Here is a 15,977-nt window from a genome sequence, read left to right as displayed (position 1 = left end):
ATGGCTCCATTCAACAGTCTCTCTCTATGGTCCCAGCCAGTCAAAGTCAAGGGTCATGGAGAAGGCCCTGGGGTAAGTAGCACCTGCACTCACACCCTCTGTTACCTCATATGTGGTAAAAGGTGAGGCTCAGGCTCATGCAAACACTGAACAAACCTGCTTAGCAGGAGAGAAAGTAGAGCATGAGCTGGGAAGCCACATCCAGGAACTCCCACACCTGCCTGGCAATTCTGAGCAGGCCCCTGAGGACAGAGGACTGTACCGGCACTGGGCTGAGTAAGGGGACAGGCACAGGAGTGAGCCACCGAGACACTGGGAAGAGGGCAGGGATGCGCCCCCCCCCCCACGATGACCAGAATGAACAAGGAGAGGCAGGGGTACACTTCACTAACCATAGGCTCAGACCCAGCAACCAGGAGGGCAGATGAAGATGGTTCTAGGAACGCCATCCATCCCATAGAAGGTGAACTGCCTCTGGCCCTGGCCTCTGTCCTCAGCATGAACACTGCAGGCTCCTGGTTGCCAGGGCATGGCTCAGTCTCGTTCCTGGGCATTCTCCTAGCTTGACACAGGGCCAATGGGACTGTGACTGCGCTGAGAGCACTCCCCTCTCCCAGTGCCTTGGACTTCCCATGCCCATCTTCCCTTGCACCTGCTCAGGCCTGCACTGCCCCAGTGCCCTGTGCATACCAGGAACACGGTGATGTGTGCCAGGCTGGCCGGCAAGCTTACCGCTGGTGCTAAGTGCGGTTCCACTCTGGTTCTGTTCTGAATACTGGCAACTCGGATCAAATGGCTGCTTAATAAATTAGTCACCGAAGCACAGTGGAAACTGCTGCTCTCTTCTACATAGGAAACATCATTGTCTCTGAACTACAAGGACTCTGTTGGATAACCCGGTGAGTCTAGCAGTTAAGCAAACACACACCACGCGTGCTGCAGCAAGTCAAAAAGCACTGGTCTGGGAGACACAGCCACAGTCAACTCACGTTTGACAACAGGGCCAATGGAGAAAAGAGAACCTCTTCAACAAATGTGCTGGAAAGTAGGTACCACTGGCAGGAGATTGAACCTACATCACTATCTCTCATCCTGTACACATCAACTCCAACTGGATCAAAGAGCTAAAATTTAAGACCTGAAACCTTAAAGCTAATATAGAAAAACAGGGAAAACCCTGGAAGTTATAGGCTCATATGCTTTTTTTTTTCCTAAAAAGGAGTCCAGCTTCCCAGAGGATGGGAGCAAAAATTGGTAAATGGGGGTACCTTAAGTTAAAGTTTTGCACAGCACAAAAACGAAACAACCAAAAACCAAGTCACAATTCATAAGATGGGAGAAAGTGTCTGCCAGCTATTCAAGAGATAAAAGATTAATATCAAGGTAAAGAACTCAAAAAACTGGGGCTGGGAATGTGGATTAGTGGTAGAGTGCTTGCCTGGTAGTGGTAGTGGTAGAGTGCCCTGGGTTCCATTCCTCCGTACCATATAAACAGAGAAAGCAGAAGTGGCACTGTGGCTTTCAAATGATAGAGTGCTAGCCTTGAGCAAAAGAAGCTCAGGGACAGTGCTCAGACTCTGAGTTCAAGGCCCAGGACTGCCATAAAACTAAACAGCAAAAGAACAAATTATTCCAATGAGTCAACAAGCAGACAAATTGAACAGACAGTTCTCACAAGAAATTCAAATAGCCAATAAATCCATGAAGAAAGGGAATGTCACACCAAAATGACCTGAAGATTCCATCTCATCCAAGTAGGACAGCCATCAGAAGACCAACATGCTTGAGAGGGGTTGGGGGAGGGGAGCAGGAGCGGGGGAGCACCCTTCCTACCCTGCCTGCTGGTGGGAGTATAGACTAGTGCTATCATGGTGAAAACCAGCTTGGAGGTTCTACAAGAAAGTAAAAATAGGTGTGTGTGTGTGTGTGTGTGCGTGTGTGTGTGTGTGTGTGTGTGTGTGTGTGTGTGTGTGTGTTTGAAAGAGACAGACAGGCAGAGACAGACATAAAGCAGTAGAAGCCTTATCTAAGATATTTTTTTTTTCTTGGTGCTCATCTTGGGGCTTAAACTCAGGGCCTAGGCACTGTCCCTGAGCTTTTTAGCTCAAGTCTAATGCTCTACCCTTGAACCACAGCTCCACTTTTGGCTTTTTTTTGGCACTTAATTAGGGATAAGAGTCTCATGGACTTTCCTGCCCAGGCTGGGTTGGAACAGTGATCTTCAGATCTCAGTCGGAGTCACTAGATTGACAGGCATGAGCCACCGGCGCCCAGCAATCTCTGTATTTTCCCAGTTCGTGATGAGCCTTTTCAGCTTTGTTTCTCTTTCTGCCAGTTTGGAAGTTCCAGTATCCACGTCAGCATTTCTTCCTCACATTTTATCTTTTATCCTGCGGCCTCATATACAGGCCGCTAAATATTTACCTTTGTCTACTTCTAGATTTTTATGTCCTTGGCTTTTTACATTTGATTAACTATTCACCTGATTAGTGTTAGTCAGTAACTACCCGGGTGGATGCCACCGGTGTGTCCTGCTCAGCCACACACACAGCTGTGCTTGCTGGCTCCTCGCCCCCTGCCCCCATCCTTGTCTGTCTAGGAATCCTCATGTCACTGCAGTAGCACTCTCCTAGCCTCCCACCCAGGGCTACATCGCTGCCCTATCACTTCATACAATAGACCTTATTTTCTAGTAGGAAAGGCCACCTCTTCTTGATGCGTAATTCTCCACTTTGTGCTGGTGGTACTGAGTTCAAACTCTAGTTACCACCATTAACAAAAAAAAGAAGAGGGGCTGGGAAGGTGGCTCAGTGGTAGAGCGCTTGCCTTGCATGCTCAAGGCCCTGGGTTCGATTCCTCAGCACCACATAAGCAAAAAGAAAAAAGCCGGAAGTGGCACTGTGGCTCAAGTGGTAGAGCGCTAGCCTTGAGCTGAAGAGCTGAGGGACAGTGCCCAGGCCCAGAGTTCAGGCCCCACGACCGGACCAAAAAAATAAATAAATAAATAAATAAAAATAAAAAAAAAAGAAGAAAAAAAAGCAAGCAAAAACAACCTATTTCATAACCCTGTGTACCACTGTTGAGTATATAACTGAAGGAGATTAAATCAAATTATAAAGATACTGGAATACTCATGTTTATTGCAACACTATTAACATCAGTCAAATAGTGGAACCAGCTGAGGTGCCCAATAATAGATGAATGAATAAAGATTTGGCATACACACACACACACACACACACACACACACACACACACACACACACACACACCATGGACTACTACAGGACTGTAAAAAAAAACATGTCATTTGCAGGAAAATGGATGGAACTGGAGAACACTATGGAATTGGAGCAAGATAAAAGTAGAACTAGCCAGGTGCTGGTGGCTCACACCTGTAATCCTAGCTACTCAGGAGGCTGAGATCTGAGGATCATGGTTCAAAGCCAGCCTGGGCAGGAAAGGCTGTGAAACTCTTATCTCCAATAAACCATCAGAAAACTGGAAGTGGCACTGTGGCTCAAGTGGTAGAGTGCTAACCTTGAGCTGAAGAGCTGAGGGACAGCACCCAGGCCCAGAATTCAAGCCCAATGACTTACCAAAAAAAAAAAAAAAAAAGTAGAACTAAAAAAGCCAAGTATCATATAGGATGTGAGATCCTAAAAGACATATTTAATATTTATGGTCATCCGCATATGTACACACACATATGTTCATATATGTACACATATGTATTTGTATATCTCTGTGTATATATATGTATATATACATTGAACATAATTCTGAGACCATGTGGGAGACTGAAGGGCAATGGAGAGAGGAAGAAAGATGAAAAGCAAGGAATTTTGAAATATAGCACAATTACATATGAAAATAGCGTAAGAAATCTCAATGAAATCTGTTGATCAATAGGGGTTTGGTCAGGAGTGGAAGAAGAAAAAGCAATAGAGTAATCCTCTCTATTAACTCTGATCAAAATACAATGCATACAGTTTAAAACATCACAGTGAAATATCTTGGTACAATTAATACACACTTAAAATTGAATTACAAGAAAGTAAAACAGGCTCTGTTAGGGGTTGGGCGTCAGTGGGAGGAGGAGAACTGGGAGAGGGTGAATGAGGATAAACAGGTTTATCTACAGGTTTTACCTACAGGAAGAGAATGATGAAAACCCATTGAAGAGTGATGGGGATGAGGATGATAGGGAGACATTGTTTGCATGTGTGGAAATGTCACCAAGAAAGCCCCACTGGATGCTAATAAACACACACACACACACACACACACACACACACACACGCACACACATCTCAGAACATAGGGTTTGGCCAATTAGTCCTTCACCCAGCAGCCTGGGCCAAGGCCCCGCGTACTACACCTCAGAGCTCTGAGGACAAATGACTAATTCAGGTTCTCGCACCCTGGTGGCAATGCTGGCCCTTGGCATGGGGCTGCTGTCATCCTTTCATTTGAGTGAGGGATTGAGCACAACTACACACAAGGCTGGGAAGCACTCCCTTCGTTTCCAACAGCACGCGCACAGGCGTGGCACTGGAGGCTGTGCAGAGCCTGTCAATCACCTGGGACACAGCCAGGCAGAGTGGTCCTGTGCCGTGTGGGCAGCGCGGGGAGCTGGTGACTCCCACACCCGCTGGTCCCAGCGCAGTGCACCGTGCTGTACTCTGCTAGGGAGAAGGGCACAAATACCTTGAGGTCTTGATGGGGAGGGGAATGAGAACAAGTTGTCAAGCTCTACAAACACACACTGACAAAAGCCAGGGGGCTACAACCAATGGGTCCACGCAGGCCTCCCTGTGCATCCTCCCCACAGGCCTCTCTAGCTCCCCAGAGCTAGACACAATGACCAGACACTCCACCTCACAATGAAACTTCTGCAGGGAAATTTGCCCAAGAGTTGTGGGGGGAGGAGTCATGTCTTATCTGGGGCAGACACAACCTTGCTGTGTTATTGATGCTTACAGATCAAGAATCATTGTTACAAAATGCCTTGTGCAATTCTCATCTTAGCTTTAAAAATCCTCCCTCTGTCTACATGCTGGGACTCCCCAAATAACCTTCCTGCACTTCAGAAAGCCTTTTTCAATTACTGATTGCAAACACCAGAATGCAGAGTCAACATTTGCCTGGATGAGGAAACAGTTCAGCCTTTATGTGGAGCTGTGTTCAAGAACCCTGAGAACTCAGAGTAATAATAGTAATAATAAATAATAATAATGTCCCTTTGGCACAAACAATGCTTCGTGTACCACACGGGAAAGAAAAGCTGAAAAATTGCAGTTATTGCTCCCCCCCCCAAAAAAAAATCCTTCCAAATATCATTTCCCATTTCCTGTTGGAAACAAGAGGTAGACATTAGTAAATTCAAGCTGGCTTGGGGTTGGTTTTCCACACAGCTGGCTAAAATGTAAACATCTAGGTGTTAACCTGAAGGACAGAAAGGAGGGGGAAATGGCAAAAGAGGGGTTGAAAGACCAAACTCTGACAGGAACTAGTTTGCCCCAAACTTTGGACAATAGCCTTTAAAATTATGTATTAGGGAAAATGAAAACTTTACTTTAAATTGGCCCATTTTGCCAGTTATATAGTTCAGATTCAAATCCTTTTAACAAACTAAACTGTTCTGGGACTAAAATTCTAAGATGAGAGACATAAGGTATTTATGGGCATGTTTATGTGTGTCACACACGTGTGCAGGCTGTGGGCTGTGCTGACTCTGCATAATTCTTTAAGAATTCCATTAGAATTGGTTTAGAGATCAGTGAGATCTCAAATAAACGACAACTCTGAAAATTAGTGAGCTCAAATCTCCTGAGTTCACGTGGCTTAGTAAATCAGAGAAATCACCTAGTTTTAAATTTGTTGGTAAAATAAAATGAAGACATCTTCAAAATGATTAAGCCATTATTTTTGCCTGGATTGCTGTTCTGACAGTCTAACAGAGACATCTGTGAGATGTCTAAGATCATCTGCTAGATGTCTTTGATATGTAAACCTCATCCAAGAACAAAATAAACAGACCTACAAAGAGAAGGCCAGGGCCCCTGAGCTCCCCTTGCAGGATGCTTCTTCCGTTCACGACGCAGCCAGGCTGGCTGTAAGTCTGGGATTCCCTTGTGCCATTCTGCCTGTCCCGGGGAAAACCATGACTGGTTTCTTACAGCTTTTCTCTGACAGAGAAGAGTAGCTTTACAAAATGATGACTACATTGTCCTAACACCTCATTTTTATACGCTGTCTAGATACAATCATTCAACAGGTTAGGTGAATGGAATTGAGCTATTTAAAGATGAGCTCCTCATGTAATAGAACTGTACCATGTGAGATTCATGATAAAATGTCTGGGTCCCACCTCTTTCTCTCAGCCTCCCTCTTAGTGCTGGGGATTGTGTGCAGGACACCAGCTCAGGCTAGGCAAGCGCTTGGTGCCTCCAGCCCTGTCCTCATTTCTGAACAAGTTAAAAAATGAAAACACTGATGACTAAATACAAATTCAAGTACGCTTGGTTCCTCCAATTCCATATAAACCATATACAGACATAGACACCTTCACCTTTATCAATGTGTACTGATGGTGCAAAGGTTACCACAGTGGTCCACACAGCCACATGGACCCGAGGGGCCCCTCACGGCTCCACCTTTCCGTCTCCTCTCACTGCACTTTTCAACCACTTTCAATGGGTTCTCTTGTGCCATCTTCATGCAGACACAATGTATTTTGGCACTGTTCATTTTCTACCGTTCTTTCTCCCTTAATTCTTCCTTCTCTTCTACTCAGGCACTCTCTTGATTACAATTGTGTGTGTGTGTGTGTGTGTGTGTGTGTGTGTGTGTGTGTGTGTGTGTGTGTGTGTGTGTGTGTATTTTTAGACCTAGATTCTTCATGGAAGAAAATGTGATCATTGTCCTTCTTGCTCTGGCTTGTTGTGCTTCACATGACCTCTAGTTCCATCTATTAAGCCGTACATGCCACAGTTTCATTCTTCTTCCTAGCTGAATAATATGCATTGTGTATATATACCACATATTCTTTACCCATTCATTAGTTAAATGGCAGCGAGGATGATTTTATAGGTTGGCTATTGTGAACAGTGCTCTGTAAATAAGGGTGTGCAGGTGTACTTATTGTATCTTGACTTAGATTTCTCTAAATAGATGCCCAAGAATGGTATTGCTGGATCATAGGATAGTTCTATTTTTAATTTTTTGAGGAACTTCCATATTGTTTTCCATAATGCCTATACTGGTTCACTTTTCTACCAACAGTGCATGAGGGCTCCTCCCCACCCTGAGTCCTCACTTAACACCCTTCACACACACACACACACACACACACACACATACACACACACACAGAGTTTATGTGCATTAATACATATGTTCTATTCCACATAAAAAATCTGTCCCATAAGGAAGAATATGTTTACAGACCTAAAACACAAGCAACTTAGAACTGATCACTTCCTTCCAGACTCCTCACTAGCAAAGAAGGTAGCTATGTTCATTTTATTAATATCACATGCAAAGAGTATGACAAAATCCCATGTATTCAAGAAAGGAGACGGGAATAAGGCGAAAGGAACTAAGCAGAAAGGAAAGCTGTGAAGAGCCTGAGAGGAAAAACAATGCATTTCTGCTAAGAAAAGTTTGTTGGTTTGATTTGGTTTTGTTTGGCTTTATGTATTTGTTTGTATGTGTATGAAAAACAAGTTTTCTGGAAGGATGAAATTTTTGCCAAGCAGGAGTGGACAGTTAAGAACATGGAGAACAACATGCAGGGGGAAAAGGATGCCAGGGGTCTGAGCAGGTGGAAGGTGGTCTGTGAAGAATGATTCTTATGCAAAGAGACTGCACGATCAGTTTGCTATGATTAGAAGAAAAATATATTTACAAGTTTATCTGGAAATGGAACATGAACACTGATGCAATGCCAGAATGCAGTCTTTCATATTTAAACCATTAGGTTTTCTAGAAACACTGTTCTCAGTGTGATCATACAAGAGGTTTCAAAATTTTTCAGACCTAAAGACTAGCCACAAACACCTCTACCACTAAGCTGCTCCCCTGGCCTGAGGTGTTTATTTTCAATGTGAGATCCGTTTCTTCAGCATGTCTACCCTCTCTAGCACTGCAGTCTACTTCACAGCTCTCAATGGCTCCTGGAAGACTGAAACTTTCTAGTCCTGACTCAGCTATTGTTAGATAAGGTATTAAAACATTTTGTTTGAAAGGCTTCAGATAGCTACTTGGGTGAGTCTGGTTGGTGCAGATCATCAGCCAATCTCGTATTGTCCGCCTGTTTGCGGCACTGGCTTTCTTCTTTGTGATTTTAACAAAGTCACTCCCTATCTGGGCCACCTATACTTCTGTCAAATCCAACTCCATTACCTCTTACGATGCTTCCCTTCCAGCCGTGCCAGCAGCCTTCCACCTCTACAGTGGAGAAGAACCTTCTTCTTTACCTTCTGGACACTAGGCTGGCAGACAGGGTTTTATGTTTTATCAAGGTTATTTCTTATTATTAGGATTCTGAATAGAAAAGGAAGCCTACCCCTTCCTCCCTTCTTCCCCCTCCTCCTCCTCCTCTACTCATTTCTTGTTATCACTCTGGTTAAAGAAATGACATATTTCAGCTGGGTGCCAGTAGCTCATGCCTAAAGTCCTAGCTACTCAGAAGGCTGAGATCTGAGGATCGCGGTTCAAAGCCAGCCGAGGTAGGAAAGTCCGGGAGACCCTTATCTCCAATGAACCACCAAAAAACTGGAAGTGGCGCTGTAGCTCAAGTGGTAGAGTGCTAGCCTTGAGCTCAAGAGCTGACGGACAGCGCCCAGGCCCAGAGTTCAAGCCCCATGACGACGACCACCACCACCAACAACAAAATGACTTATTTCATAATGATCCATGATCCAATTTCACTGACTGGCAGTGTTCACAGGCCAAAGTTCTAAAGACATCCTTATGTCTTAGAATTAACTTTCAAGTTTGCCATTTGGACTGTGCTGTCGTTGAGACATGCCGGTGTGTATGGCTTTCTCTCCCTTCCCACTGCCCTGGGGGAGCACAGTGCCTGTTCCACCACAATGAGCACTTCCACAGGCACACAGCCTGGCCGTGGCCTGAGGCCTTGGCTTCCATGAGTTTCAATGAGCTTTGCCTGGTCAGTGACTTGCCTTAGGTATTCTGGCATGGTAATAGCTAAGATAAGCACTACAGGTTCTCAAAGGCTGCATCTCTTACCTTTGGTCAATCAGATAGACTTGTTTGGTAGGATGAGTTACATAGGGAAAAAATTTAAGTAACAAAGTAACAGTACATCTTGTGTGTGTGTGTGTGTGTGTGTGTGTGTGTGTGTGTGTGTGTGTGTGCATGCACGCACACACCAGTCCTGGGGCTTGATCTCAGAGCCTGGTCACTGTCCCTAAGGTTTATACTCAAAACTAGCACTCTACTACTTGAACCATAATTCCACTTCCAGCTTTTTTTGTGGTTAACTGGAGATAAGACTTTCCTGCCCAAGCTGGCTCCAAATCGCCATCCTCAGAACTTGACCTCCTGAGTAGCAAGGATTATAGGAGTGAACCACCAGTGCCTGTCTGATTATACATCTTAAAAAAAAAAATCTTACGTGCCAGGCACCAGTGGCTCATACCTATTATCCTAGCTACTCAGGAGGCTGAGATCTGAGGATAGCGGTTCAAAGCCAGCCTGGGCAGGAAAGTCCATGAGACTCTAAATTTAACCACTAGAAAACTGGAAGTGGAGCTGTGGCTCAAGTGGTAGAATGATACCCTTGAGCTGAAAAGCTCAGGGACAGTGCCCAGGCCCAGAGTTCAAGCCCTATGACTGACTACCCCCACCCCCGCCAAAAAAAAAAATTACGCAGTTCTGGGGCTTCAACTCAGGGTCTGGGTACCGATCTTGGGAGCACTTTTTGTTCAAGGTTAGCATTCTACCACTTTGAGTCACAGCTTCACTTCCAGCTTTTGGGTAGTTGATTGAAGATAATAGATTTACAAACTTTCTTGTCTAGGCTGACTTCAAACACAATCTTCAGCTCTTAGCCTCCCAAGTAGCTAAGATTATAGACATAAGCCAACAATGCCTAGTTTTGATTATACATCTTTAATTTTTTTGTACTTTTTTTACTGTAAAAATACTGTACAGAGGGGTGACAGTTACATGAGCAAGGTAATGGGTCCATTTCCTATCGAGTATGGTTGCCTCCTCCTTTGTTTTTCCCCTATGATTATACATCTTTGAGAAACTGTATTCTCATGCACATATTACTTATGTATTCATTTACCTCATGGTATTAAAGATTGAATTAGGCAAGCACTGTTCCACGTGAGCCACAAGTAGAGTCTCACACTATCTGTGTGAGGCTGTCCATGCTGGCTTCAGATTTGTCATCTTCCTGCCTCTGCTAGCAGTCATTGGGATTACAGGTGTGTTCCACTGTGCCCAGCTATGGCCATATTGTGGATATAAAATGTATCTAAGTCTGATGTTACTGGTGTGATGTCAAGTCATGATAACACTCTTAGAAAAGGCTACAGGCAGTGGGAAATCACTCAACTCCCTCATTAACTACTGACCCCTCACAGAACTTGAGGCAGGGGTATTCTAAGATGCTCATCACCCTCAATAAACCCATTTGAGTAAGACCATGGGTAAGGTTCTAAAAAGAACTCAAAGTCAGTGGAACACTTGGAAAGTTCCAGGTGAGAGAAGAGCTGAAGGCTTAAGAATCCACTAATTAAGACTAGCATGAACAAAGGTCTACCATATGCTAAAATTTACAGGTCTTTGTGCCTTTTTCTTTAAAAACATTATTTTTACACCGATGTTTTGTCTTTGAGATTTATATAAAATTCTTTCTTATGCTAGCGGTAGTTTCTGGTAATTTGGTAAAACATATTTTTGTGGCCAGAGGGAGAAACATTTGCTTCCTTCCCCTCTACTTAGTTCCTCAAATATCCAAAAATTACCTGTATTTTATTTTTTATGCTAATATGGTTATTTGCCTAAATTCAAGAAGAATCTATTCTTGTCTTACTGGAATAAAAATTGTAAGCACTGGCTTTGGATGCCTTCTTTGGAAATGCGTATAGAATTCCCAGTTTTTGAATAGTAAAACCAAGGTCTCTAGATATATTAGGTACCACATAGAAAACTAGAAGGATTCTGAATCAAGATCATGATACAGACAAAGCCTTTTCCCTGCTGACAGATGTAAGTAACCAAGTCAAACTCAGTTCATAAAGAAAACCATAACAACAACAACAAAAATCTTTTCCTTGATAACCTTGCTAGAAATAGGCATTGTTTCAGGAAAAAGCTAGCGTATAGCTGTATTAGAATGTACCTCTGGCCTTTGTTTTCAGGCTTTTATTATTTACCTGTCAACTGGAGGAGATCTCCTCTCCATACCTTCCCACCCCCCACCCCCCCTCCAATCCAACTCAGGGCCTCCTGCTTGCTAGGCAAGTGTTCTACCAGTCCTTTTGCTTCGCTATTAATTTGTTTTCAAGCAGGATTTTGAAATAACTTGATCCAGTGGCCTCAAATCAAGATTTTCCTATGTCTGCCTCCCAAGTATCTGGGTCCACAGGCGTGTGCCCTGTGCCAGAGCAACTCTCCAACTCAGAATGGGAACAGCTTTTTCTTAAAGCCCTAAAGGCTGAAATGGAATAGCCTGACATGAATTTCAAGGGACAAGCCTTAGGCTGATGTGCAGGCCACACAGAAAGTTTTAATTTTCAAATCAGGACAAAAAGTTTACCAACTTCATGCTAAGGGCAACAAGATGGAACAACATTCCTTTTCTTAATGAAACTCTCACCCTTCTTAATTTTTCTTTAAATTATAGGGTTCAGGTGTAATTAAAATTTTGCAAATGGTGGTTACTGCAATTAACTTGAGAGAACTTAAGAAATAGTATCTCTCATCAAGTAGGATACATTTGGCAACATTCCCAACATAAACTTTTTCATTCAAATTATTCTTATGGTTCTTTTTGATAATACCCTCTTAATTCAACTGAGTCATAGGGTACTAAATGAAACATTTGATTTAAATAATCTATAAGGAAATGTTTGTGTTAGATTTAATTTGATACATTGCACCTGCATAAATCCCTCAGAAGAAAGTGCGATCCAATTTCACTGAGAGAAGATAACAGGTCAGGGGTCACAAGAGGCCTCAACAGTCCGCCTTCTCACTGGACTCGTTCAGGTACAGCAGGTTAACTCACCAGCTCCAATTCAGTTGTTTCTTTCAGAGCTTTGTGTCATGCAAAGTACATTCTTTACACACTCTGTGGTTTTGTTTTATATTACTTCCTTTTGGACTTTGTACCTGTTGCCAGATGCAGAAGTATATCTCCTAACAAACAAAACAATGCTAACCCAGACCCAAAACTTTAAAATGGTAGCCAACACCTATGCAACAAAAAAAATTGAGCTTAGTAATGACCTCTAGGTAAACAGCCTGAGAACTTCTCTTTCTAAACTTCCGTGTTCTTCAAACATGACTAAGATGTAATAAACTGTTGACAATGATTCCCAGTCACCACTCCACTTCACACACACCTCTTCCCACAAACCTGGGACCAGACCAGACCCACCACTGGGACAGGTCCATCCTGGAACTAAGTGTCAGTCAACCCCAACTCCAGGATGATAGATCAAGCGCTTTCAGAGAAAGAGCAGACTTCAGCTGAAGGAGAAGGGTCAAAGTTTCTGGATTAAAAATGCAGTCATTTTGTCAAGTCCTAATAGGGACAAAAAAAATAAAGTTTCATAAAGTTCATGAAAAGACAGTGTTGTGCACATGTGTCTGATAACAAAAATTATCACAGAAGATCTTTCCAGAATGACAGCCATGCAGGATGGCATGGCAACCTTACACAAAAATAACATCTGGAAGGATGTTGATACAACAATTCCTTGTTGAATCTTGGACCGATGCATTTGTTATTGACTTCTATAATCAAAGACTATTGTTGCAAAATAATTGTATCAAAACTTGGAGAACCTCTCTCTACTTAGGTTGACACAGGGAGCAATCTGATTCCAGAGCTTATGTTCCAACAAAGTTCTCATAGATATAGACAGAAGAATCCAACTGATATTCAAGCTACCACTGCAGATCAAGCAGTCCGATAGTAACTTGGCTTAATAGATTACTCTCACGTGTGGTGCCAGAACTAGGTGCGGTCCTTGAGCTTTTTTCTTAAGGACATTTGCACTCTACCACTTATGCTACATGTCCACTTCTAGCTTTTTGGTGGCTAATTGGAGGTAAGACTCTCATGGACTTCCCTGCCAGGGCTGGCTTTAAACCAAGATCCTCAGATCTCAGCCTCAAGTAGCTAAGATTATAGGCGTGAGCCCCCAGTGCCCAGAGAGCTCCCCCCCTTTTTTGTCAGTTATGGGGCTTGAACTCTGGGCCTGGGCGCTGTCCCTCAGCTCTTCAGCTCAAGGTGAGCGCTCCACCACTTGAGCTACAGCGCCACTTACGTTTTCCTGAGTGTTCATTGGAGATAGGAGTTTCACGACTTTTCTGCCCGGGCTGGCTTTGAACTGCGATCCTCAGATCTCAGTCTCCTGAGTAGCTAGGATGACAGGCGTCAGTCACTGGCGCCCGGCTTGAGCCCATTCTTTTTGATTAAACAGTTTTTCAGTCTGCATAAGAATATTCAAGTTTTGGCTTAAAAATCTTGGCCAGATGTCAAAGGATAAGAAAGTGTCCTCAATTAGTAGACTATCTGAAAACTTCAGACACAATTACTTTTTCAAATGCACAAAAGACTCCAAAAGATAGATAAATCACTCCTGAGAAACTTACTTGTGTTTTAAGGTCTTTGCTTAAAACAAAACAACAATAACCCCCTCCCCCCACTCCGGTGGCCTTAGCACTGCCAAGGCTAATGTCCCTAAAACTGAACAAAGGGAATTCAGAGTATTCCGTAGGCCAGGTTGCCAAGTTGCAGTAGGGTCACCTTTCCGGAGAAAAGCTGCACCAGAGACAAACTCATCCCAAAGGGGAAGCGGGACCAAGGAAGCACCGCACCGGACCGGGGTGATTTGAGGCGATCATGGTTACACTTTGGGAGGAGAGAATAAATTCCAGGATTTGGGGATGGCCGAGACTATATCCGGATCCAAATCCTTTTCATTTCTTTTCTTTTCTTATCACTTCCCTCTCAGTCCTTTCTACTGGTCTCCCGCTTTTTCCAGACGAAGCCCAGTGTATTTCTGAATGAAACCTCACAGCCGGTCAGGTCTAGCGTGGCGGGCAGGGTGCGGCACGCGGAGCGCAGACCACGGGAGCGCGGCGTGCGAGGGCGCAAGGCGTGGGGGTGCAGGGCCGGGGCTCAAGGGGCGCGGGACCCGCAAACCCCGGCGTCGCCGAGCACTGGGAGAGCGCGGGACGCGCAGACCATGGGAATGCGGGGCGCAGGGGGCGCACAGATCCCAAGAGCGCAGAGCGCAGGGGAAGCAAGACCCGCAGACCCCGGGAGCGCAAAGGTGGCGCGGGGCGCGCAGACCCCAGGGACTTGGGGCACAGGGAGGGCGGGACTCGCAGATCCGGGAGGCGCAGGAGGGGCAGGGGCGCTCAGACCCCGGAGACGTGGGGCGCGAGGGAGCAGGGCCGGTGCGCAGGGGGCGCGAGACCCTCAGACTCCGGGGGCGCAGGGCACAGGGGCGCGGGACCCGCAGACCCCCGAGGGCGCTGGGCGCAGGGAGGGCGCGGAACCCGCAGACCCTAGGGGCGCGGGGCGCAGGGGAGCGGGGCACGCAGACCCAGGGGCGCGGGGCGTGCAGATCCCGGGCGCGCGGGGCGTGCAGACCCCAGGGGCGCGGGGCGCGGGGCGCGGGGCGCGCAGCGTGCAGACCCCAGAGGCGCGGGGCGTGCAGACCCCAGGGGCTCGGGGCGCGGAGCGTGCAGACCCCGGGGGCGCGGAGCACGCAGACCCCAGAGGCGTAGGGTGCTGGGGCGCGGGACCCGTAGGCCCCGGGAGAGCAGGGGGGCGCGGAGCACGCAGACCCCAGGGGCGTAGGGTGCAGGGGCGCGGGACCCGTAAGCCCCGCGGGCGCGGGGGGTCGCGGGCGCTACCTGTGCATGTAGTGCAGCACAAACATGGCCAGGAGGATGCGGTTGGGCCAGCTGGCGAGGCGCAGGGCGCGCGCGCGGACGCACTCGTACAGCGGCCAGGCCAGCGACGGCAGCTCCTGCAGGAGCCAGGCGGCCCGCGCGGGCACCCGCGGCCCCGACCACTGCGGCGAGTAGCGGCCGTAGGGCGAGCCCACCCACTGCAGGACCACGAAGGCCAGGAGACCGAAGAAGCCCTCCAGGTAGGCCAGCGCGTCCAGCAGGTGCGGCTCCGCCAGCTCCATCGTCGCGGGCAGACGGCGCGCTCCATGCCCGGGCCGCCGTGGCGGGCCACATATAGGGTGGCGGGGAAGGGGCGGGAGGCTCGGCCACCGGGTCCCCGGGCGCCGCCACCGACCCTGGCTCCTCCCGGGCGGTGAAATCAGGCCCCGGGGGGTGGGGCTGACACCTGCTGCGGGCGGGGCCGGGACCAGAACCAAGCCCGCCACCCGGGGGAGCGTGGAGCCACGCGCAGCCCGGGCCCGAGCGCCCCGGACCCGGGCCGCGCCCGCGTCTGGGACAGGCCCCGCCCCCTCACGTCCGCACGCGCCTGGGGCCAGCCCGAGTCCCAGGAGGGCCACGCCCGCCTGGTGCAGGCCCCGCCCCCTCGCGCCAGCCCCGCCTCCTCAGCCCACTTCTGGGCAGCAGAGTCCGGGAAGCGGCTGACCCGCTCCTATCTGCGCACGCGCGCTGTCTAGGTCGTCTACGGTATTGCCTGAGTCGACGTGAAGAGCGGGATGTTTTGCGGGCGGGAGCTTTCGGGGCTCCTCTCAGTTATTATTTCCTTCTGTGGTGAGCCA

The 15,977-nt window shown here is 47.0% G+C and overlaps 1 protein-coding gene across 1 annotated transcript in view; it reads right to left on the bottom strand.

Annotated features, from left to right (window-relative positions):
* Srd5a1 (steroid 5 alpha-reductase 1) overlaps positions 1 to 15,655 on the bottom strand; it is a 37,357-nt gene extending 21,702 nt beyond the window's left edge. Inside the window, exon 1 of the mRNA XM_070042158.1 lies at positions 15,142 to 15,655. Coding sequence (XP_069898259.1) covers positions 15,142 to 15,422 — 281 coding nt within the window. The 5' untranslated portion in view covers positions 15,423 to 15,655. The remainder of the gene's footprint in view (positions 1 to 15,141) is intronic.
* Between the last annotated feature and the right edge of the window lie 322 nt (positions 15,656 to 15,977).

The sequence above is a fragment of the Dipodomys merriami genome, unplaced genomic scaffold, assembly GCF_024711535.1.
Source record: "Dipodomys merriami isolate MVZ:Mamm:240054 unplaced genomic scaffold, mDipMer1.0.p SCAF_32, whole genome shotgun sequence".
Taxonomy (NCBI): Eukaryota; Metazoa; Chordata; class Mammalia; order Rodentia; family Heteromyidae; genus Dipodomys; species Dipodomys merriami.
This window is presented reverse-complemented; position numbering and strand designations above follow the sequence as displayed.